This window comes from Anser brachyrhynchus (assembly GCF_964034855.1).
Source record: "Anser brachyrhynchus genome assembly, chromosome: 2".
NCBI lineage: Eukaryota > Metazoa > Chordata > Aves > Anseriformes > Anatidae > Anser > Anser brachyrhynchus.
Window position 1 is genome coordinate 160722652 of NC_137695.1, and position 24487 is coordinate 160747138.

The 24487-nt window shown below is 56.1% G+C and overlaps 5 protein-coding genes across 5 annotated transcripts; all 5 read left to right on the forward strand.

Moving 5' to 3' along the window:
• Positions 1–4409: 4409 nt before the first annotated feature.
• Positions 4410–4741, forward strand: LOC308188749 (feather keratin 1-like; the record flags this gene model as incomplete). Its single annotated transcript, XM_080578124.1, has 1 exon — positions 4410–4741. Exon 1 carries the CDS (start codon positions 4421–4423, stop codon positions 4739–4741), a length of 321 nt encoding a protein of 106 aa, XP_080434250.1. The 5' UTR covers positions 4410–4420.
• A 3041-nt stretch (positions 4742–7782) lies between these two features.
• On the forward strand, positions 7783–8762 carry LOC308188730 (uncharacterized protein). Its single transcript, XM_080578105.1, has one exon. The coding sequence runs from the start codon at positions 7829–7831 to the stop codon at positions 8672–8674; it is 846 nt and encodes a 281-aa protein (XP_080434231.1). The 5' UTR covers positions 7783–7828; the 3' UTR covers positions 8675–8762.
• A 4084-nt stretch (positions 8763–12846) lies between these two features.
• Positions 12847–13878, forward strand: LOC308188747 (feather keratin 1-like). The gene has a single exon (XM_080578122.1). The coding sequence runs from the start codon at positions 13283–13285 to the stop codon at positions 13601–13603; it is 321 nt and encodes a 106-aa protein (XP_080434248.1). The 5' UTR covers positions 12847–13282; the 3' UTR covers positions 13604–13878.
• Positions 13879–17734: 3856 nt separating this feature from the next.
• Positions 17735–18628, forward strand: LOC308188746 (feather keratin 1-like). Its single transcript, XM_080578121.1, has one exon. The coding sequence runs from the start codon at positions 18213–18215 to the stop codon at positions 18531–18533; it is 321 nt and encodes a 106-aa protein (XP_080434247.1). The 5' UTR covers positions 17735–18212; the 3' UTR covers positions 18534–18628.
• A 3074-nt stretch (positions 18629–21702) lies between these two features.
• On the forward strand, positions 21703–23972 carry LOC308188743 (feather keratin 1-like). The gene has a single exon (XM_080578118.1). It carries the CDS (start codon positions 23143–23145, stop codon positions 23461–23463), a length of 321 nt encoding a protein of 106 aa, XP_080434244.1. The 5' UTR covers positions 21703–23142; the 3' UTR covers positions 23464–23972.
• The last annotated feature ends 515 nt before the right edge of the window (positions 23973–24487 follow it).

Here is a 24487-nt window from a genome sequence, read left to right on the forward strand (position 1 = left end):
GGACCCACGCCAACACCCCTGACAGAAGCCTCCAACACCGTGCAACACAGCTCTCGCACTGAGGACGCACCTCTGCGCTCTTCATGGCACCCGGGCTCGCCAGCCGCAGCTCATCATTCCATGGCACAACAAAGCAAGCAAGCAAGGAAGGGGCCAGCCCATGCTGTCAGGACACATGGCCAACATACCTCCTTCTTTCTTCCTCTTTCTCCTTTCCATAGCACCACCTTCTACGGCCGCTACTCTCTGCTGCTATGACTGGTTAATAAGCCGAATGCCACCATGGATTGACCCCATCCCTGCTACTCTCCTCAAAAGGACAGGAAGTTGTCAGTGCCCTGGAGAAATGTGCTGTAGACAAGGGACAGCAGCTGGTGGTCACTCTAATAGCACCACAGACCCTGGCGCTTTTATTGGTGCTCCTTCCTTTTATTTTTTTCCCCCTCAATAAAATCTACCTGCATCCCATCCTGACATTCGTTGTCTTCTTTTTTTCAACCCAACGCTCTTTCAACTTCACCTACTACTAAAGCTTTGCTCAAGAGGCCATCAGGTGGGGTTGTAAAGGGCCACTGAGCCTCCCCTCTCAAGGATGTCATCACCAACAACACAGGTGTGCACCAGCTGGTTTTCCAGCCCATCATCCAGTACATACAGATGACCAAACTAAGGCTTGGGCACATGTCGTGGAATTAGATTTTACACTGCTTTAATATAGCAGCAATTTAGGATTTATTTTATACTTTTGAGGTACAGATGGTATGATTTTTAACAGCTCTTAATCAACCTTTGATCAGCAGAGAATTTAACAGAATTATTTTAATGGGGTTTGCTACAATAGAAACAGTGACTTAAAGGCTCAAGAATGGCAAGGTTCAGCTGAGACTCACTGCAGGGTTCTTGGGGGTGTTTAAATTCAGTCATGCGCTTCCAAAATACCCCCCAAGAGTGAATTACTCACCCTAATTCCTTGTTGGTGTTTGTCTGCATCTGAGGTTGTTCCTCAAGGAGTCAGCCCCGAGATGTACTTTCCCTCAGGGGTATGCTACGAGGCATCCCAGCTCAGGGAGAGATTGAGTTTGCAGCCCTTGGAGAGCTCATGGAGTTCTTTGCTTAGGACTACTATTTATAGGACCACAAGATGGTTGACTGTAATTTTCCATCCTGGCTACGGTTCAGATAAGGCAAGTTTGGTATTCTAGAATGTACAGTGCTGGTACTCTCCAGAGCCCAGGCTGCAGGGTCTGAGAGAAGATCAGGGAGTGCCTGACTGTATTCACCCTTTATACCTGTTGCCCACTGACAATGGAGGACTGAAGTTACTCCCAAACCATAGCTGAGCTGGGGAAAAAATGTACTCCACCACATTTTTCTCTGGCCGCTACATTTATAAGATAAAGTGAGTGACGCGTAGTCAAACGCAGACTCCTTCCCACAGTGATCTTCGAATTTGATGTAATCCATCATTTTCTTTTCACGGATTTCAGCGGGCACCTGCTTTAAGGAGGTAACAACCTATCGTTGTAGTTGTGGATTTGACAGTGAAGGAAGGGTCATATAAAGGCCTGTTGTGGCTCCTAAGCCTCAGCCGGAATTCTATCAAGTAGAGGAATAGAGTGGAGTCAGACAGCACACTAAGACTGTTCTGAAAATGTGCAGTTGTGCTCTCAGTATCTCGACGGATGGGGAACCAAAAATTATTCTTCTGGGTAAATTCTTCCTCTGCTCAACTGCTGTAACATGGGAAAAGGCTTCCCTTCTTTTCCAAGACAATTGCATCTCTTCTCTGTGGCGTCCACTCACCTTTGTCCTGGCAGCAGGCAGTAACTGAAAGTAGTCTGGTTCCCTTGTCTTCATTCCCGCCCATCCGGGATTTAGAACAAGGAGGAGATTCAGCCTGAGCAGCCTTCTCTGCGGGTTGAAAACGCCCAGCTCTCTCACCTTCTCCTCATATTGAAGAGGCTCCAGGCCCTTCAGCATCTTGGTAGCCCTGCACTGGAATTGCTCCAGCATGTCCGCTTCCATCTTCCACTGGGACGCCTCAAACCGGACAAAGGACTCCACAAGGGGCCTCACCGGCGATGAAGAGAGATGACGGAGCGCCTTTCTCATCGTGCTGGCAACGCTCTTCCCCATGCCCTCCTGGAGCCTGGTGGCCTCTTTTGCCGCAAGGCTGCATTGCTGACTCATCGTCAGCTTGCTCTCCAACAGCAACACAAGGTCCTGCTTGGCAAAGCTGCCTGCCACTCTGTCGGACAACACCATGTCCTGCTCCCCGGCGTTAGTCCTCCCCAGAGGCAGGAATTTGCTTTGCCCCTTCGGCAACTTCGTGATGTTCTTCTCTGCCCAGTTCTCCAGCCTCTGCACATCATTCTGAATGGTGCCACGTTCATCACGTGCATCAGACGCTCCTCCCCGTTTCGGGTTATCTGCAGAATTCCTGCGGGGTCACTCCGTCCCACCACCCACCTCACTAATGAGGCATATTGAACAGTGCTGGCCTCACTTCCGAAACCTGGCCTACACCACTAGGGCCTTGCCTCCAACACCAACCGTTGCCACTGAGCAATAGACTCTGCACCCAAGCAATCAGCAACTTTGCAGCCCACCTCACTATCCCTTTATCTAACCCATACTTTGTCCGCTTCTCTAGGAGCTTGTCACGGGAGCAAGCGTCAAAGAAAGCCCTTACTAAAAGCTTTACTAAAGTTGAGCAGCAGCCACTGCTCTCCCCTCATCCACCAAACTGGTCACCTCAATTTAGAAGACGCTGAGGAGGCTCACGTGTGACTTTCCCTCTCTAAATCTGTGCTGACTACTCCCCATCACAGTCTGGTTCTTCGTCTGCTCGACAGCATTTTCCGGGAAAATTTCCTTTAGAACCTTCCCAGTGACTGATGTCAGGCCAACCAGCCTCTGGTTTCCCACACCTTCCTTCTTCACCTTCTTGAACACAGGAGTGCGGCGAGTCTCTTCCAGTCTTCAGGAGCCTCTCCCACTCACCAGGACCTTTCAAAGATAATTAGTAGTGGCCTCGCAAGGACACCACACAGCTCCCTCAGCATTTGTGGCTGCAACCCAGCAGGCCTCACGGAACAAGGCACACCCAGTTGCAGAGCCCCCCTTCCTACCTTGATTCATCTTCCTCAGCAGCAAGCGCTGCTCACCTCAGCAGCAAGCCAAAACCACCTCAGCCCAACGGGGACAGGCCTTGCCACTCGTCAGCCATGCCCGGGACCACCCAGCCAGGAGGGGCTCACGGCTGCTGCCCCGAGCACCATGCATGCCTCCAATTCCCCGCTACAGGTTCCAAACCCTGCGTCTGAACGTCAAAGCCTAGGCAGGGAAAGGGCCTCACCCTTGACCGCTCAGTGCTGAATAAGACCCCAAAAGCTCTGCCTAACTCTCCCTGCCAAACCATTCCCCCTCAGCTCAGGGCTTGCAAGCTCTCAACAGGGCCTGAAAGGACAACGTCCTGCTGTCGTAGACAGCTCTCCTCCGCCTAATCAAACTACCACCCGCCAAGCTGCCGCAAGAAGAAAGCACGCAGCCTCCCTTCTCCCACCCAGGACCTTCCAAGCACAAAGGCCACCAAGCCACCGACCGATGTAGCAAACCCAATGGGAAAGACGAGGAATAAACACAGGCGTAGGGAATGGGCACGAAGGCAGGGAGGGAGCGAGTGCAATGCCAGTGCCAGCGTCTCGCACCCAGCCCATCTGGGAAGCCCACACCAGCCTGCATTATGGCGACGCCAGCAAATAGGGCCCTCTCCTCACAACAATGCAGCCGCAAACCGCACCGCACGAGTGACACGCCATGACCTCACTTCGTGACACCCCACCTCTCTCATGCTTTGGCCGCGTCTGCCGACTGTCCTCAAACGCACTCTCCATGCAAATCCATCCAAAGAGCCGCTCTCGCTTAAAAGCTGCCGCCAAGGCCACAGAGACACATCCTAAACAGGAGAAAAGCACACGAGAACGTTGTGGGAAGGACAACATGCCCCACCTCATTACTTGCCAGGCTTTAGCATGTAAGAGCAGCTCACGCCAAATGCTGTCATGCGCAAAGGCTCTCTTGCCCCGCGGGCACTCACGGACTAGCATAAAAGCCGGCCCTGCGACTCGCACCCTCACACAATCCTCCCGACGCCTTCTCCCCTGCACCCAACAAGGTGAGCCTGAACCCCGCTCCCCTCCTTCGCCTGCTCCACCAGGCCTATCTCTCCACACGCCCTTTCCCCCTTAGCCTCAGCAGTCCTTCTTCCTCCCCACCGCCATGCTCCCCACAACCCCAGGCCTCCCCACTCTCTTGGCTTCCCCCAGCACCACTCCTCACGCCCCCAACACCCTCCGCCTCCCCAACACCCTCCACATTCCCAACACCCTCTCTTCCAGGGACCCTCCGCACCACAGACATGTCCTGCTACGACATCTGCCGCCCCTGCGGACCCACCCCGCTGGCTAACAGCTGCAACGAGCCCTGTGTCAGGCAGTGCGAGGATTCCCGCGTCGTCATCCAGCCTCCTGCCGTGCTGGTCACCCTGCCAGGACCCATCCTCAGCTCCTTCCCCCAGAACACTGCCGTTGGATCCTCCGCATCAGCTGCCGTGGGCAGCAACCTCAGCGCCCAGGGAGTGCCCATCTCCTCCGGGGGATTCGGAGGCTTTGGCCTTGGAGGCTTTGGCTTTGGAGGCCTGGGCTGCATCAACGGCGGAAGAGCCTGCTACCCCTGCTAAGGACCCACGCCAACACCCCTGACAGAATCCTCCAACACCGTGCAACACAGCTCTCGCACTGAGGACGCACCTCTGCGCTCTTCATGGCACCCGGGCTCGCCAGCCGCGGCTCATCATTCCATGGCACAACAAAGCAAGCAAGCAAGGAAGGGGCCAGCCCATGCTGTCAGGACACATGGCCAACATACCTCCTTCTTTCTTCCTCTTTCTCCTTTCCATAGCACCACCTTCTACGGCTGCTACTCTCTGCTGCAATGCCTTGCTCACTAGCACAATCCCTCCAGAGACCTTCTGGGGCTGCTCCCACCACCTGGTAGCGAGACCTTGGGGCTCTGGGAAAATCTGCTCTACGCAAGGGACATAGGCTGGTGGTCGCCCTCCAGGCACCTCAGAATGTGCACCTTCCACTTGACGCTCCCTCTTTTTCATGTTTTCCTCAATAAAATCCACCTGCATCCCACATCCTCAGATGCCTCCTCTTCCTTTCTTCTCCCAACGCTCTTCCAGCTTCACCCGACAAAAAGAACAAAAAGCAGGGCTCAAGTGGCCATCAGGGCCCAAGCCTGGTGGTGTTCAAGAAGCGTTTGGACAATGCTCTTACATAGCTCCTTGTCACTAAAATGGAAAGACATGATGGGTCACTCAGCACACAATGAATTGCCTGCATGGTCACATACCAAGAGTTGCGGTCAACAGCTCGGTGCTCACGTGGAGACCAGGGAGGAGTGGTGTCCCTCTGGGGCCTCTAGTGAGGCCAGGATGATTTAACAGAGTTGTCCGTCACATGGACACCACACATATGGTGTGAGACTCCTCGTGGATTGAGGATGCACCTTTGTGCCGTCGCTGACCCACTGGGTCTTCAGCTCCACAACCACGGCTATTTCTCTCAAGGCATGAACCAGAGAAGCAAGGAAGTGGGCTATTCCGTGATGTTTGGAAACATGGCCGACTTACATTCTACCATTCTCCCATTTCTTTCCTTGACTTGCACTGTCTCGTATGTCTGGTTCTCTCTGCTACTATGACGTGCTCACAAGCCAAACGCCACCAGGGATCAACTCCCTCTCTGCTGCTCCCATCACAGGGCTGGAGCCTGGTGGCCTCTTTTGCCGCAAGGCTGCATTGCTGACTCATCGTCAGCTTGCTCTCCAACAGCAACACAAGGTCCTGCTTGGCAAAGCTGCCTGCCACTCTGTCGGACAACACCATGTCCTGCTCCCCGGCGTTAGTCCTCCCCAGAGGCAGGAATTTGCTTTGCCCCTTCGGCAACTTCGTGATGTTCCTCTCTGCCCAGTTCTCCAGCCTCTGCACATCATTCTGAATGGTGCCACGTTCATCACGTGCATCAGACGCTCCTCCCCGTCTCGGGTCATTTGCAGAATTCCTGCGGGGTCACTCCGTCCCATCACCCACCTCACTAATGAGGATATGATGGCCACAAGATAGAGCACAGGAAGTTCCGCACCAACATGAGAAAGAACTTCTTCACAGTGAGGGTGACGGAGCTGCCCAGGGAGGTTGTGCGCTCTCCTTCTCTGGAGATATTCAAGGCCTGTCTGGATGCCTACCTGGGCAGCCTGCTCTAAGGAACCTGCTTTGGCAGGGGGGTTGGACCTGATGATCTTTCGAGGTCCCTTCCAACACCTTCAATTGTCTCATTCTGGGATTCTGCGATATTGAACATTGGTGGCCTCACTGCCAAGCCCTAGCCTACACCGCTAGGGCCTTGCCTCCAACACCGCTCTGTGCCACTTAGCACAAGCCTCTGCACCCAAGCAATCAGCCACTTCTCATCCCACCTCACTGTCCCTTTATCTAACCCATACTTTGTCCGCTTCTCTAGGAGCTCGTCACGGGAGCAAGTGTCAAAGAAAGCCCTTACTAAAGGCTTTACTAAAGTTGAGCAGCATCCACTGCTCTCCCCTCATCCACCAAGCTGGTCACCTCAATTTAGAAGACGCTCAGGAGGCTTACGCGTGACTTTCCCTCTCTAAATCCGTGCTGACTACTCCCCATCACATTCTGGTTCTCCGTCTGCTCGACAACGCTTTCCGGGAGGATTTCCTTTAGAACCTTCCCAGTGACTGATGTCAGGCCTACCAGCCTCTGGTTTCCCACCCCTTCCTTCTTCACCTTCTTGAACACAGGAGTGCGGCGAGTCTCTTCCAGTCTTCAGGAGCCTCTCCCACTCACCAGGACCTTTCAAAGATAATTAGTAGTGGCCTCGCAAGGACACCACACAGCTCCCTCAGCATTTGTGGCTGCAACCCAGCAGGCCTCACGGAACAAGGCACACCCAGTTGCACAGCCCCCCTTCCTACCTTGATTCGTCTTCCTCAGCAACAAGCGCTACTCACCTCAGCAGCAAGCCAAAACCACCTCAGCCCAACGGGGACAGGCCTTGCCACTCGTCAGCCATGCCCGGGACCACCCAGCCAGGAGGGGCTCACGACTGCTGCCCTGAGCACCATGCATGCCTCCAATTCCCCGCTACAGGGTCCAAACCCTGCGTCTGAACATCAAAGCCTAGGCAGGGAAAGGGCCTCACCCTTGGGCGCTCAGTGCTGAATAAGACCCCAAAAGCTCTGCCTAAGTCTCCCTGCCAAACAATTCCCCCTCAGCTCAGGGCTCTCAAGCTTTCAACCAGGCCTGAGAGGACAACGTCCTGCTGTCGCAAACAGCTCTCCTCTGCCTGATCAAACTACCACCCGCCAAGCTGCCGCAAGAAGAAAACACGCAGCCTCTCTTCTCCCACCCAGGACCTCCCAAGCACAAAGGCTATGAAGCCATTGACCGATGCAGCACTCCCAAAGGGAAAGACGACGAATAAACACAGGCGTAGGGAATGGGCAGAAAGGCGGGGAGGGGGCGAGTGCAAAGCCAGTGCCAGCGCCTCGCGCCCAGCACATCTGGGAAGCCCACACCAGCCTGCATTATGGCGACGCCAGCAAATAGGGCCCCCTCCTCACAACAATGCAGCCGCAAACCGCACCGCATGAGTGACACGCCATGACCTCACTTCATAACAACCCACCTCTCTCATGCTTTGGCCGCGTCTGCCGACTGTCCTCAAACGCACTCTCCATGGAAATCCATCCAAAGAGCCGCTCTCGCTTAAAAGCTGCCGCCAAGGCCACAGAGACACATCCTAAACAGGAGAAAAGCACACGAGAACGTAGTGTGAAGGACAACACGCCCCACCTCATTACTTGCCAGGCTTTAGCATGTAAGAGCAGCTCACGCCAAATGCTGTCATGCGCAAAGGCTCTCTCGCCCCGCGGGCACTCACGGACCAGCATAAAAGCCGGCCCTGCGACTCGTACCCTCACACAATCCTCCCGACGCCTTCTCCCCTGCGCCCAACAAGGTGAGCCTGAACCCCGCTCCCCTCCTTCGCCTGCCCCACCAAGCCTAGCTCTCCACACGCCCTTTCCCCTTAGCCTCAGCAGCCCTTCTCCCTCCCCACCGCCATGCTCCCCACAACCCCAGGCCTCCCCACTCTCTTGGCCTCCCCCAGCACCACTCCTCATGCCCCCAACACACTCCGCCTCCCCAACACCCTCCACATTCCCAACACCCTCTCTTCCAGGGACCCTCCACACCACAGACATGTCCTGCTACGACATCTGCCGCCCCTGCGGACCCACCCCGCTGGCTAACAGCTGCAACGAGCCCTGTGTCAGGCAGTGCGAGGATTCCCGCGTCGTCATCCAGCCTCCTGCCGTGCTGGTCACCCTGCCAGGACCCATCCTCAGCTCCTTCCCCCAGAACACCGCCGTTGGATCCTCCGCATCAGCTGCCGTGGGCAGCAACCTCAGCGCCCAGGGAGTGCCCATCTCCTCCGGGGGATTCGGAGGCTTTGGCCTTGGAGGCTTTGGCTTTGGAGGCCTGGGCTGCATCAACGGCGGAAGAGCCTGCTACCCCTGCTAAGGACCCACGCCAACACCCCTGACAGAAGCCTCCAACACCGTGCAACACAGCTCTCGCACTGAGGACGCACCTCTGCGCTCTTCATGGCATGCGGGCTCGCCAGCCGCGGCTCATCATTCCATGGCACAACAAAGCAAGCAAGCAAGGAAGGGGCCAGCCCATGCTGTCAGGACACATGGCCAACATACCTCCTTCTTTCTTCCTCTTTCTCCTGTCCATAGCACCACCTTCTACGGCTGCTACTCTCTGCTGCAATGCCTTGCTCACTAGCACAATCTCTCCAGAGACCTTCTGGGGCTGCTCCCACCACACGGTAGCAAGACCTTGGGGCTCTGGGAAAATCTGCTCTACGCAAGGACATAGGCTGGTGGTCGCCCTCCAGGCACCTCAGAATGTGCACCTTCCACTTGACGCTCCCTCTTTTTCATGTTTTCCTCAATAAAATCTGCCTGCATCCCACATCCTCAGATGCCTCCTCTTCCTTTCTTCTCCCAACGCTCTTCCAGCTTCACCCGACAAAAAGAACAAAAAGCAGGGCTCAAGTGGCCATCAGGGCCCAAGCCTGGTGGTGTTCAAGAAGCGTTTGGACAACGCTCTTACATAGATCCTTGTCACTAAAATGGAAAGACATGATGGGCCACTCAGCACACAATGAATTGCCTGCATGGTCACATACCAAGAGTTGCGGTCAACAGCTCTTTGCTCAGGTGGAGACCAGGGAGGAGTGGTGTCCCTCTGGGGCCTCTAGTGAGGCCAGTATGATTTAACAGGGTTGTCCGTCACACGGACACCACACATATGGTGCGAGACTCCTCGTGGATTGAGGATGCACCTTTGTGCCGTCGCTGACCCACTGGGTCTTCAGCTCCACAACCACGGCTATTTCTCTCAAGGCATGAACCAGAGAAGCAAGGAAGTGGGCTATTCCGTGATGTTTGGAAACATGGCCAACTTACATTCTACCATTCTCCCATTTCTTTCCTTGACTTGCACTGTCTCGTATGTCTGGTTCTCTCTGCTACTATGACGTGCTCACAAGCCAAACGCCACCAGGGATCGACTCCCGCTCTGCTGCTCCCATCACAGGGCTGGAAGATTTCCGTGCTCCGACAAAATTTACCGTGCACAACGATGACGTTGTTGGTCACCCTACGTGCATCCAAGACCCCCCAGGGATGTGCCACTTGCTGCTCCTTCCTTTCCATGCGCTTTCCTCAATAAAGTTCTCAAGCATGCCAGCCTGACGCTCCTCCTCTTCCCTTCTTTCCCAGCGCCCTTCCCACTTCCCTCAGTACAAAGCCAAAGATCAAGAGGTCATCGGGGCACGTCGAAAAGGGCCACCACACCTTCCAGCACGTCACGCAAGACCTACACTTGACCAAACAAAGGCTTGGCCACGCTAAGGCTCTTCTGCACATGCCCTCTGAAACAATCTCTCCGTGTCAGCAGCACACACTCGACTGCTTTCTCACCCAGCAGCATTCTCCCGCATTGACAACAGATGCAGTCACAGAGTCCTTTCAGTTTGGAAGTAACCTCTGGAGACCATGTGCTGCAAGCACCCTGCTCAAGCAGAGTCAGCTACAGCAGGCTGTCCAGGACCATGTGCAGTTGGGTTTCTCAGATCTCCAAGCATGGAAATCCAAAACCTCTGCTTGAGGTCCACTGCTTGACTACCCTCACAGGGGAAAAGGCTTTCCTTCTCTTCCAAGACAATTGCATCTCTTCTCTGTGGCGTCCACTCACCTTTGTCCTGGCAGCAGGCAGTAACTGAAAATAGTCTGGTTCCCTTGTCTTCATTCCCGCCCATCCGGGATTTAGAACAAGGAGGAGATTCAGCCTGAGCAGCCTTCTCTGCGGGTTGAAAACGCCCAGCTCTCTCACCTTCTCCTCATATTGAAGAGGCTCCAGGCCCTTCAGCATCTTGGTAGCCCTGCACTGGAATTGCTCCAGCATGTCCGCTTCCATCTTCCACTGGGACGCCTCAAACCGGACAAAGGACTCCACAAGGGGCCTCACCGGCGATGAAGAGAGATGACGGAGCGCCTTTCTCATCGTGCTGGCAACGCTCTTCCCCATGCCCTCCTGGAGCCTGGTGGCCTCTTTTGCCGCAAGGCTGCATTGCTGACTCATCGTCAGCTTGCTCTCCAACAGCAACACAAGGTCCTGCTTGGCAAAGCTGCCTGCCACTCTGTCGGACAACACCATGTCCTGCTCCCCGGCGTTAGTCCTCCCCAGAGGCAGGAATTTGCTTTGCCCCTTCGGCAACTTCGTGATGTTCCTCTCTGCCCAGTTCTCCAGCCTCTGCACATCATTCTGAATGGTGCCACGTTCATCACGTGCATCAGACGCTCCTCCCCGTCTCGGGTCATCTGCAGAATTCCTGCGGGGTCACTTCGTCCCATCACCCACCTCACTAATGAGGATATGATGGCCACAAGATAGAGCACAGGAAGTTCCGCACCAACACGAGAAAGAACTACTTCACAGTGAGGGTGACGGAGCTGCCCAGGGAGGTTGTGCGCTCTCCTTCTCTGGAGATATTCAAGGCCCGTCTGGATGCCTACCTGGGCAGCCTGCTCTAAGGAACCTGCTTTGGCAGGGGGGTTGGACCTGATGATCTTTCGAGGTCCCTTCCAACACCTTCAGTTGTCTCATTCTGGGATTCTGCGATATTGAACATTGGTGGCCTCACTGCCAAGCCCTAGCCTACACCGCTAGGGCCTTGCCTCCAACACCGCTCTGTGCCACTTAGCACAAGCCTCTGCACCCAAGCAATCAGCCACTTCTCAGCCCACCTCACTGTCTCTTTATCTAACCCATACTTTGTCCGCTTCTCTAGGAGCTTGTCACGGGAGCAAGCGTCAAAGAAAGCCCTTACTAAAGGCTTTACTAAAGTTGAGCAGCAGCCACTGCTCTCCCCTCATCCACCAAGCTGGTCACCTCCATTTAGAAGACGCTGAGGAGGCTCACGCGTGACTTTCCCTCTCTAAATCCGTGCTGACTACTCCCCATCACATTCTGGTTCTCCGTCTGCTCGACAGCGCTTTCCGGGAGGATTTCCTTTAGAACCTTCCCAGCGACTGATGTCAGGCCTACCAGCCTCTGGTTTCCCACACCTTCCTTCTTCACCTTCTTGAACACAGGAGCGCGGCGAGTCTCTTCCAGTCTTCAGGAGCCTCTCCCACTCACCAGGACCTTTCAAAGATAATTAGTAGTGGCCTCGCAAGGACACCACACAGCTCCCTCAGCATTTGTGGCTGCAACCCAGCAGGCCTCACGGAACAAGGCACACCCAGTTGCACAGCCCCCCTTCCTACCTTGATTCATCTTCCTCAGCAACAAGCGCTACTCACCTCAGCAGCAAGCCAAAACCACCTCAGCCCAACGGGGACAGGCCTTGCCACTCGTCAGCCATGCCCGGGACCACCCAGCCAGGAGGGGCTCACGACTGCTGCCCCAAGTACCATGCATGCCTCCAACTCCCTGCTGCAGTGACCAAACCCTGCATCTGACCATCAAAGCCTAGGCAGGGAAAGGGCCTCACCCTTGGGCGCTCAGTGCTGAATAAGACCCCAAAAGCTCTGCCTAACTCTCCCTGCCAAACCACTCCCCCTCAGCTCAGGGCTTGCAAGCTCTCAACAGGGCCTGAAAGGACAACGTCCTGCTGTCGTAGACAGCTCTCCTCCGCCTAATCAAACTACCACCCGCCAAGCTGCCGCAAGAAGAAAGCACGCAGCCTCCCTTCTCCCACCCAGGACCTTCCAAGCACAAACGCCACCAAGCCACCGACCGATGCAGCAAACCAATGGGAAAGACGAGGAATAAACACAGGCGTAGGGAATGGGCACGAAGGCAGGGAGGGAGCGAGTGCAATGCCAGTGCCAGCGCCTCGCGCCCAGCACATCTGGGAAGCCCACACCAGCCTGCATTATGGCGACGCCAGCAAATAGGGCCCCCTCCTCACAACAATGCAGCCGCAAACCGCACCGCACGAGTGACACGCCATGACCTCACTTCGTGACACCCCACCTCTCTCATGCTTTGGCCGCGTCTGCCGACTGTCCTCAAACGCACTCTCCATGCAAAGCCATCCAAAGAGCCGCTCTCGCTTAAAAGCTGCCGTCAAGGCCGCAGAGACACATCCTCAACAGGAGAAACGAACACGAGAGCGTTGTGGGAAGGACAACACACCCCACCTCATTACTTGCCAGGCTTTAGCATGTAAGAGCAGCTCACGCCAAATGCTGTCATGCGCAAAGGCTCTCTCGCCCCGCGGGCACTCACGGACCAGCATAAAAGCCGGCCCTGCGACTCGCACCCTCACACAATCCTCCCGACGTCTTCTCCCCTGCGCCCAACGAGGTGAGCCTGAACCCCGCTCCCTTCCTTCGTCCGCCCCACCAGGCCTAGCTCTCCACACGCCCTTTCCCCCTTAGCCTCAGCAGCCCTTCTCCCTCCCCACCGCCATGCTCCCCACAACCCCAGGCCTCCCCACACTCTTGGCCTCCCCCAGCACCACTCCTCACGCCCCCAACACCCTCCGCGTTCCCAACACCCTCCACCTTCCCAACACCCTCTCTTCCAGGGACCCTCCGCACCACAGACATGTCCTGCTACGACATCTGCCGCCCCTGCGGACCCACCCCGCTGGCTAACAGCTGCAACGAGCCCTGTGTCAGGCAGTGCGAGGATTCCCGCGTCGTCATCCAGCCTCCTGCCGTGCTGGTCACCCTGCCAGGACCCATCCTCAGCTCCTTCCCCCAGAACACCGCCGTTGGATCCTCCGCATCAGCTGCCGTGGGCAGCAACCTCAGCGCCCAGGGAGTGCCCATCTCCTCTGGGGGATTCGGAGGCTTTGGCCTTGGAGGCTTTGGCTTTGGAGGCCTGGGCTGCATCAACGGCGGAAGAGCCTGCTACCCCTGCTAAGGACCCACGCCAACACCCCTGACAGAAGCCTCCAACACCGTGCAACACAGCTCTCGCACTGAGGACGCACCTCTGCGCTCTTCATGGCATGCGGGCTCGCCAGCCGCGGCTCATCATTCCATGGCACAACAAAGCAAGCAAGCAAGGAAGGGGCCAGCCCATGCTGTCAGGACACATGGCCAACATACCTCCTTCTTTCTTCCTCTTTCTCCTTTCCATAGCACCACCTTCTACGGCTGCTACTCTCTGCTGCAATGCCTTGCTCACTAGCACAATCCCTCCAGAGACCTTCTGGGGCTGCTCCCACCACACGGTAGCGAGACCTTGGGGCTCTGGGAAAATCTGCTCTACGCAAGGGACATAGGCTGGTGGTCGCCCTCCAGGCACCTCAGAATGTGCACCTTCCACTTGACGCTCCCTCTTTTTCATGTTTTCCTCAATAAAATCCGCCTGCATCCCACATCCTCAGATGCCTCCTCTTCCTTTCTTCTCCCAACGCTCTTCCAACTTCACCCGACAAAAAGAACAAAAAGCAGGGCTCAAGTGGCCATCAGGGCCCATGCCTGGTGGTGTTCAAGAAGCGTTTGGACAACCCTCTTACATAGCTCCTTGTCACTAAAATGGAAAGACATGATGGGTCACTCAGCACACAATGAATTGCCTGCATGGTCACATACCAAGAGTTGCGGTCAACAGCTCTTTGCTCAGGTGGAGACCAGGGAGGAGTGGTGTCCCTCTGGGGCCTCTAGCGAGGCCAGTATGATTTAACAGGGTTGTCCGTCACACGGACACCACACATATGGTGCGAGACTCCTCGTGGATTGAGGATGCACCTTTGTGCCATCGCTGACCCACTGGGTCTTCAGCTCCACAACCATGGCTATTTCTCTCAAGGCATAAACCAGAGAAGCAAGGAAGTGGGCTATTCCGTGATGTTTGGAAACATGGCCGACTTACATTCTACCATTCTCCCACTTCTTTCCCTGACTTGCACTGTCTCGTATGTCTGGTTCTCTCTGGCGCTATGACGTGCTCACAAGCCAAACGCCACCAGGGATCGACTCCCGCTCTGCTGCTCCCATCACAGGGCTGGAAGATTTCCGTGCTCCGAGAAAATTTACCGTGCACAACGATGACGTTGTTGGTCACCCTACGTGCATCCAAGACCCCCCAGGGATGTGCCACTTGCTGCTCCTTCCTTTCCATGCGCTTTCCTCAATAAAGTTCTCAAGCATGCCAGCCTGACGCTCCTCCTCTTCCCTTCTTTCCCAGCGCCCTTCCCACTTCCCTCAGTACAAAGCCAAAGATCAAGAGGTCATCGGAGCACGTCGAAAAGGGCCACCACACCTTCCAGCACGTCACGCAAGACCTACACTTGACCAAACAAAGGCTTGGCCACGCTAAGGCTCTTCTGCACATGCCCTCTGAAACAATCTCTCCGTGTCAGCAGCACACACTCGACTGCTTTCTCACCCAGCAGCATTCTCCCGCATTGACAACAGATGCAGTCACAGAGTCCTTTCAGTTTGGAAGTAACCTCTGGAGACCATGTGCTGCAAGCACCCTGCTCAAGCAGAGTCAGCTACAGCAGGCTGTCCAGGACCATGTGCAGTTGGGTTTCTCAGATCTCCAAGCATGGAAATCCAAAACCTCTGCTTGAGGTCCACTGCTTGACCACCCTCACAGGGGAAAAGGCTTTCCTTCTCTTCCAAGACAATTGCATCTCTTCTCTGTGGCGTCCACTCACCTTTGTCCTGGCAGCAGGCAGTAACTGAAAATAGTCTGGTTCCCTTGTCTTCATTCCCGCCCATCCGGGATTTAGAACAAGGAGGAGATTCAGCCTGAGCAGCCTTCTCTGCGGGTTGAAAACGCCCAGCTCTCTCACCTTCTCCTCATATTGAAGAGGCTCCAGGCCCTTCAGCATCTTGGTAGCCCTGCACTGGAATTGCTCCAGCATGTCCGCTTCCATCTTCCACTGGGGTGCCTCAAAGTGGACAAAGGACTCCACAAGGGGCCTCACCGGCGATGAAGAGAGATGACGGAGCGCCTTTCTCATCGTGCTGGCAACGCTCTTCCCCATGCCCTCCTGGAGCCTGGTGGCCTCTTTTGCCGCAAGGCTGCATTGCTGACTCATCGTCAGCTTGCTCTCCAACAGCAACACAAGGTCCTGCTTGGCAAAGCTGCCTGCCACTCTGTCGGACAACACCATGTCCTGCTCCCCGGCGTTAGTCCTCCCCAGAGGCAGGAATTTGCTTTGCCCCTTCGGCAACTTCATGATGTTCCTCTCTGCCCAGTTCTCCAGCCTCTGCACATCATTCTGAATGGTGCCACGTTCATCACGTGCATCAGACGCTCCTCCCCGTCTCGGGTCATCTGCAGAATTCCTGCGGGGTCACTTCGTCCCATCACCCACCTCACTAATGAGGATATGATGGCCACAAGATAGAGCACAGGAAGTTCCGCACCAACACGAGAAAGAACTACTTCACAGTGAGGGTGACGGAGCTGCCCAGGGAGGTTGTGCGCTCTCCTTCTCTGGAGATATTCAAGGCCCGTCTGGATGCCTACCTGGGCAGCCTGCTCTAAGGAACCTGCTTTGGCAGGGGGGTTGGACCTGATGATCTTTCGAGGTCCCTTCCAACACCTTCAGTTGTCTCATTCTGGGATTCTGCGATATTGAACATTGGTGGCCTCACTGCCAAGCCCTAGCCTACACCGCTAGGGCCTTGCCTCCAACACCGCTCTGTGCCACTTAGCACAAGCCTCTGCACCCAAGCAATCAGCCACTTCTCAGCCCACCTCACTGTCTCTTTATCTAACCCATACTTTGTCCGCTTCTCTAGGAGCTTGTCACGGGAGCAAGCGTCAAAGAAAGCCCTTACTAAAGGCTTTACTAAAGTTGAGCAGCAGCCACTGCTCTCCCCTCATCCACCAAGCTGGTCACCTCCATTTAGAAGACGCTCAGGAGGCTCACGCGTGACTTTCCCTCTCTAAATCCGTGCTGACTACTCCCCATCACATTCTGGTTCTCCGTCTGCTCGACAGCGCTTTCCGGGAGGATTTCCTTTAGAACCTTCCCAGCGACTGATGTCAGGCCTACCAGCCTCTGGTTTCCCACACCTTCCTTCTTCACCTTCTTGAACACAGGAGCGCGGCGAGTCTCTTCCAGTCTTCAGGAGCCTCTCCCACTCACCAGGACCTGTCAAAGATAATTAGTAGTGGCCTCCCAAGGACACCACACAGCTCCCTCAGCATTTGTGGCTGCAACCCAGCAGGCCTCACGGAACAAGGCACACCCAGTTGCACAGCCCCCCTTCCTACCTTGATTCATCTTCCTCAGCAACAAGCGCTACTCACCTCAGCAGCAAGCCAAAACCACCTCAGCCCAACGGGGACAGGCCTTGCCACTCGTCAGCCATGCCCGGGACCACCCAGCCAGGAGGGGCTCACGACTGCTGCCCCAAGTACCATGCATGCCTCCAACTCCCTGCTGCAGTGACCAAACCCTGCATCTGACCATCAAAGCCTAGGCAGGGAAAGGGCCTCACCCTTGGGCGCTCAGTGCTGAATAAGACCCCAAAAGCTCTGCCTAACTCTCCCTGCCAAACCACTCCCCCTCAGCTCAGGGCTTGCAAGCTCTCAACAGGGCCTGAAAGGACAACGTCCTGCTGTCGTAGACAGCTCTCCTCCGCCTAATCAAACTACCACCCGCCAAGCTGCCGCAAGAAGAAAGCACGCAGCCTCCCTTCTCCCACCCAGGACCTTCCAAGCACAAACGCCACCAAGCCACCGACCGATGCAGCAAACCAATGGGAAAGACGAGGAATAAACACAGGCGTAGGGAATGGGCACGAAGGCAGGGAGGGAGCGAGTGCAATGCCAGTGCCAGCGCCTCGCGCCCAGCACATCTGGGAAGCCCACACCAGCCTGCATTATGGCGACGCCAGCAAATAGGGCCCCCTCCTCACAACAATGCAGCCGCAAACCGCACCGCACGAGTGACACGCCATGACCTCACTTCGTGACACCCCACCTCTCTCATGCTTTGGCCGCGTCTGCCGACTGTCCTCAAACGCACTCTCCATGCAAAGCCATCCAAAGAGCCGCTCTCGCTTAAAAGCTGCCGCCAAGGCCGCAGAGACACATCCTCAACAGGAGAAACGAACACGAGAGCGTTGTGGGAAGGACAACACACCCCACCTCATTACTTGCCAGGCTTTAGCATGTAAGAGCAGCTCACGCCAAATGCTGTCATGCGCAAAGGCTCTCTCGCCCCGCGGGCACTCACGGACCAGCATAAAAGCCGGCCCTGCGACTCGCACCCTCACACAATCCTCCCGACGTCTTCTCCCCTGCGCCCAACGAGGTGAGCCTGAACCCCGCTCCCTTCCTTCGTCCGCCCCACCAGGCCTAGCTCTCCACACGCCCTTTCCCCCTTAGCCTCAGCAGCCCTTCTCCCTCCCCACCGCCATGCTCCCCACAACCCCAGGCCTCCCCACACTCTTGGCCTCCCCCAGCACCACTCCTCACGCCCCCAACACCCTCCGCGTTCCCAACACCCTCCACCTTCCCAACACCCTCTCTTCCAGGGACCCTCCGCACCACAGACATGTCCTGCTACGACATCTGCCGCCCCTGCGGACCCACCCCGCTGGCTAACAGCTGCAACGAGCCCTGTGTCAGGCAGTGCGAGGATTCCCGCGTCGTCATCCAGCCTCCTGCCGTGCTGGTCACCCTGCCAGGACCCATCCTCAGCTCCTTCCCCCAGAACACCGCCGTTGGATCCTCCGCATCAGCTGCCGTGGGCAGCAACCTCAGCGCCCAGGGAGTGCCCATCTCCTCCGGGGGATTCGGAGGCTTTGGCCTTGGAGGCTTTGGCTTTGGAGGCCTGGGCTGCATCAACGGCGGAAGAGCCTGCTACCCCTGCTAAGGACCCACGCCAACACCCCTGACAGAAGCCTCCAACACCGTGCAACACAGCTCTCGCACTGAGGACGCACCTCTGCGCTCTTCATGGCATGCGGGCTCGCCAGCCGCGGCTCATCATTCCATGGCACAACAAAGCAAGCAAGCAAGGAAGGGGCCAGCCCATGCTGTCAGGACACATGGCCAACATACCTCCTTCTTTCTTCCTCTTTCTCCTGTCCATAGCACCACCTTCTACGGCTGCTACTCTCTGCTGCAATGCCTTGCTCACTAGCACAATCCCTCCAGAGACCTTCTGGGGCTGCTCCCACCACACGGTAGCGAGACCTTGGGGCTCTGGGAAAATCTGCTCTACGCAAGGGACATAGGCTGGTGGTCGCCCTCCAGGCACCTCAGAATGTGCACCTTCCACTTGACGCTCCCTCTTTTTCATGTTTTCCTCAATAAAATCCGCCTGCATCCCACATCCTCAGATGCCTCCTCTTCCTTTCTTCTCCCAACGCTCTTCCAACTTCACCCGACAAAAAGAACAAAAAGCAGGGCTCAAGTGGCCATCAGGGCCCATGCCTGGTGGTGTTCAAGAAGCGTTTGGACAACCCTCTTACATAGCTCCTTGTCACTAAAATGGAAAGACATGATGGGTCACTCAGCACACAATGAATTGCCTGCATGGTCACATACCAAGAGTTGCGGTCAACAGCTCTTTGCTCAGGTGGAGACCAGGGAGGAGTGGTGTCCCTCTGGGGCCTCTAGCGAGGCCAGTATGATTTAACAGGGTTGTCCGTCACACGGACACCACACATATGGTGCGAGACTCCTCGTGGATTGAGGATGCACCTTTGTGCCATCGCTGACCCACTGGGTCTTCAGCTCCACAACCATGGCTATTTCTCTCAAGGCATAAACCAGAGAAGCAAGGAAGTGGGCTATTCCGTGATGTTTGGAAACATGGCCGACTTACATTCTACCATTCTCCCACTTCTTTCCCTGACTTGCACTGTCTCGTATGTCTGGTTCTCTCTGGCGCTATGACGTGCTCACAAGCCAAACGCCACCAGGGATCGACTCCCGCTCTGCTGCTCCCATCACAGGGCTGGAAGATTTCCGTGCTCCGAGAAAATTTACCGTGCACAACGATGACGTTGTTGGTCACCCTACGTGCATCCAAGACCCCCCAGGGATGTGCCACTTGCTGCTCCTTCCTTTCCATGCGCTTTCCTCAATAAAGTTCTCAAGCATGCCAGCCTGACGCTCCTCCTCTTCCCTTCTTTCCCAGCGCCCTTCCCACTTCCCTCAGTACAAAGCCAAAGATCAAGAGGTCATCGGGGCACGTCGAAAAGGGCCACCACACCTTCCAGCACGTCACGCAAGACCTACACTTGACCAAACAAAGGCTTGGCCACGCTAAGGCTCTTCTGCACATGCCCTCTGAAACAATCTCTCCGTGTCAGCAGCACACACTCGACTGCTTTCTCACCCAGCAGCATTCTCCCGCATTGACAACAGATGCAGTCACAGAGTCCTTTCAGTTTGGAAGTAACCTCTGGAGACCATGTGCTGCAAGCACCCTGCTCAAGCAGAGTCAGCTACAGCAGGCTGTCCAGGACCATGTGCAGTTGGGTTTCTCAGATCTCCAAGCATGGAAATCCAAAACCTCTGCTTGAGGTCCACTGCTTGACCACCCTCACAGGGGAAAAGGCTTTCCTTCTCTTCCAAGACAATTGCATCTCTTCTCTGTGGCGTCCACTCACCTTTGTCCTGGCAGCAGGCAGTAACTGAAAATAGTCTGGTTCCCTTGTCTTCATTCCCGCCCATCCGGGATTTAGAACAAGGAGGAGATTCAGCCTGAGCAGCCTTCTCTGCGGGTTGAAAACGCCCAGCTCTCTCACCTTCTCCTCATATTGAAGAGGCTCCAGGCCCTTCAGCATCTTGGTAGCCCTGCACTGGAATTGCTCCAGCATGTCCGCTTCCATCTTCCACTGGGACGCCTCAAACCGGACAAAGGACTCCACAAGGGGCCTCACCGGCGATGAAGAGAGATGACGGAGCGCCTTTCTCATCGTGCTGGCAACGCTCTTCCCCATGCCCTCCTGGAGCCTGGTGGCCTCTTTTGCCGCAAGGCTGCATTGCTGACTCATCGTCAGCTTGCTCTCCAACAGCAACACAAGGTCCTGCTTGGCAAAGCTGCCTGCCACTCTGTCGGACAACACCATGTCCTGCTCCCCGGCGTTAGTCCTCCCCAGAGGCAGGAATTTGCTTTGCCCCTTCGGCAACTTCATGATGTTCCTCTCTGCCCAGTTCTCCAGCCTCTGCACATCATTCTGAATGGTGCCACGTTCATCACGTGCATCAGACGCTCCTCCCCGTCTCGGGTCATCTGCAGAATTCCTGCGGGGTCACTCCGTCCCATCACCCACCTCACTAATGAGGATATGATGGCCACAAGATAGAGCACAGGAAGTTCCGCACCAACATGAGAAAGAACTTCTTCACAGTGAGGGTGACGGAGCTGCCCAGGGAGGTTGTGCGCTCTCCTTCTCTGGAGATATTCAAGGCCTGTCTGGATGCCTACCTGGGCAGCCCGCTCTAAGGAACCTGCTTTGGCAGGGGGGTTGGACCTGATGATCTTTCGAGGTCCCTTCCAACACCTTCAATTGTCTCATTCTGGGATTCTGCGATATTGAACATTGGTGGCCTCACTGCCAAGCCCTAGCCTACACCGCTAGGGCCTTGCCTCCAACACCGCTCTGTGCCACTTAGCACAAGCCTCTGCACCCAAGCAATCAGCCACTTCTCATCCCACCTCACTGTCTCTTTATCTAACCCATACTTTGTCCGCTTCTCTAGGAGCTTGTCACGGGAGCAAGCGTCAAAGAAAGCCCTTACTAAAAGCTTTACTAAAGTTGAGCAGCAGCCACTGCTCTCCCCTCATCCACCAAGCTGGTCACCTCCATTTAGAAGACGCTGAGGAGGCTCACGTGTGACTTTCCCTCTCTAAATCCCTGCTGACTACTCCCCATCACATTCTGGTTCTTCGTCTGCTCGACAACGCTTTCCGGGAGGATTTCCTTTAGAACCTTCCCAGCGACTGATGTCAGGCCTACCAGCCTCTGGTTTCCCACACCTTCCTTCTTCACCTTCTTGAACACAGGAGCGCGGCGAGTCTCTTCCAGTCTTCAGGAGCCTCTCCCACTCACCAGGACCTTTCAAAGATAATTAGTAGTGGCCTCGCAAGGACACCACACAGCTCCCTCAGCATTTGTGGCTGCAACCCAGCAGGCCTCACGGAACAAGGCACACCCAGTTGCACAGCCCCCCTTCCTACCTTGATTCATCTTCCTCAGCAACATGCGCTACTCACCTCAGCAGCAAGCCAAAACCACCTCAGCCCAACGGGGACAGGCCTTGCCACTCGTCAGCCATGCCCGGGACCACCCAGCCAGGAGGGGCTCACGGCTGCTGCCCTGAGCACCATGCATGCCTCCAATTCCCCGCTACAGGGTCCAAACCCTGCGTCTGAACATCAAAGCCTAGGCAGGGAAAGGGCCTCACCCTTGGGCGCTCAGTGCTGAATAAGACCCCAAAAGCTCTGCCTAACTCTCCCTGCCAAACCACTCCCCCTCAGCTCAGGGCTTGCAAGCTCTCAACAGGGCCTGAAAGGACAACGTCCTGCTGTCGTAGACAGCTCTCCTCCGCCTAATCAAACTACCACCCGCCAAGCTGCCGCAAGAAGAAAGCACGCAGCCTCCCTTCTCCCACCCAGGACCTTCCAAGCACAAACGCCACCAAGCCACCGACCGATGCAGCAAACCAATGGGAAAGACGAGGAATAAACACAGGCGTAGGGAATGGGCACGAAGGCAGGGAGGGAGCGAGTGCAATGCCAGTGCCAGCGCCTCGCGCCCAGCACATCTGGGAAGCCCACACCAGCCTGCATTATGGCGACGCCAGCAAATAGGGCCCCCTCCTCACAACAATGAAGCCGCAAACCGCACCGCACGAGTGACACGCCATGACCTCACTTCGTGACACCCCACCTCTCTCATGCTTTGGCCGCGTCTGCCGACTGTCCTCAAACGCACTCTCCATGCAAATCCATCCAAAGAGCCGCTCTCGCTTAAAAGCTGCCGCCAAGGCCGCAGAGACACATCCTCAACAGGAGAAAAGAACACGAGAGCGTTGTGGGAAGGACAACACACCCCACCTCATTACTTGCCAGGCTTTAGCATGTAAGAGCAGCTCACGCCAAATGCTGTCATGCGCAAAGGCTCTCTCGCCCCGCGGGCACTCACGGACCAGCATAAAAGCCGGCCCTGCGACTCGCACCCTCACACAATCCTCCCGACGTCTTCTCCCCTGCGCCCAACGAGGTGAGCCTGAACCCCGCTCCCTTCCTTCGTCCGCCCCACCAGGCCTATCTCTCCACACGCCCTTTCCCCCTTAGCCTCAGCAGCCCTTCTCCCTCCCCACCGCCATGCTCCCCACAACCCCAGGCCTCCCCACACTCTTGGCCTCCCCCAGCACCACTCCTCACGCCCCCAACACCCTCCGCGTTCCCAACACCCTCCACCTTCCCAACACCCTCTCTTCCAGGGACCCTCCGCACCACAGACATGTCCTGCTACGACATCTGCCGCCCCTGCGGACCCACCCCGCTGGCTAACAGCTGCAACGAGCCCTGTGTCAGGCAGTGCGAGGATTCCCGCGTCGTCATCCAGCCTCCTGCCGTGCTGGTCACCCTGCCAGGACCCATCCTCAGCTCCTTCCCCCAGAACACCGCCGTTGGATCCTCCGCATCAGCTGCCGTGGGCAGCAACCTCAGCGCCCAGGGAGTGCCCATCTCCTCCGGGGGATTCGGAGGCTTTGGCCTTGGAGGCTTTGGCTTTGGAGGCCTGGGCTGCATCAACGGCGGAAGAGCCTGCTACCCCTGCTAAGGACCCACGCCAACACCCCTGACAGAAGCCTCCAACACCGTGCAACACAGCTCTCGCACTGAGGACGCACCTCTGCGCTCTTCATGGCATGCGGGCTCGCCAGCTGTGGCTCATCATTCCATGGCACAACAAAGCAAGCAAGCAAGGAAGGGGCCAGCCCATGCTGTCAGGACACATGGCCAACATACCTCCTTCTTTCTTCCTCTTTCTCCTTTCCATAGCACCACCTTCTACGGCTGCTACTCTCTGCTGCAATGCCTTGCTCACTAGCACAATCCCTCCAGAGACCTTCTGGGGCTGCTCCCACCACACGGTAGCGAGACCTTGGGGCTCTGGGAAAATCTGCTCTACGCAAGGGACATAGGCTGGTGGTCGCCCTCCAGGCACCTCCGAATGTGCACCTTCCACTTGACGCTCCCTCTTTTTCATGTTTTCCTCAATAAAATCCGCCTGCATCCCACATCCTCAGATGCCTCCTCTTCCTTTCTTCTCCCAACGCTCTTCCAACTTCACCCGACAAAAAGAACAAAAAGCAGGGCTCAAGTGGCCATCAGGGCCCATGCCTGGTGGTGTTCAAGAAGCGTTTGGACAACCCTCTTACATAGCTCCTTGTCACTAAAATGGAAAGACATGATGGGTCACTCAGCACACAATGAATTGCCTGCACGGTCACATACCAAGAGTTGCGGTCAACAGCTCTTTGCTCAGGTGGAGACCAGGGAGGAGTGGTGTCCCTCTGGGGCCTCTAGCGAGGCCAGTATGATTTAACAGGGTTGTCCGTCACACGGACACCACACATATGGTGCGAGACTCCTCGTGGATTGAGGATGCACCTTTGTGCCATCGCTGACCCACTGCGTCTTCAGCTCCACAACCATGGCTATTTCTCTCAAGGCATGAACCAGAGAAGCAAGGAAGTGGGCTATTCCGTGATGTTTGGAAACATGGCCGACTTACATTCTACCATTCTCCCACTTCTTTCCCTGACTTGCACTGTCTCGTATGTCTGGTTCTCTCTGGCGCT

What these genes read in the sequence shown, in the direction of transcription:
- LOC308188730 (XM_080578105.1), top strand. Translation starts at nt 7,829, where the DNA reads ATGGAAATCCATCCAAAGAGCCGCTCTCGCTTAAAAGCTGCCGCCAAG.
- LOC308188747 (XM_080578122.1), top strand. Translation starts at nt 13,283, where the DNA reads ATGTCCTGCTACGACATCTGCCGCCCCTGCGGACCCACCCCGCTGGCT.
- LOC308188746 (XM_080578121.1), top strand. Translation starts at nt 18,213, where the DNA reads ATGTCCTGCTACGACATCTGCCGCCCCTGCGGACCCACCCCGCTGGCT.
- LOC308188743 (XM_080578118.1), top strand. Translation starts at nt 23,143, where the DNA reads ATGTCCTGCTACGACATCTGCCGCCCCTGCGGACCCACCCCGCTGGCT.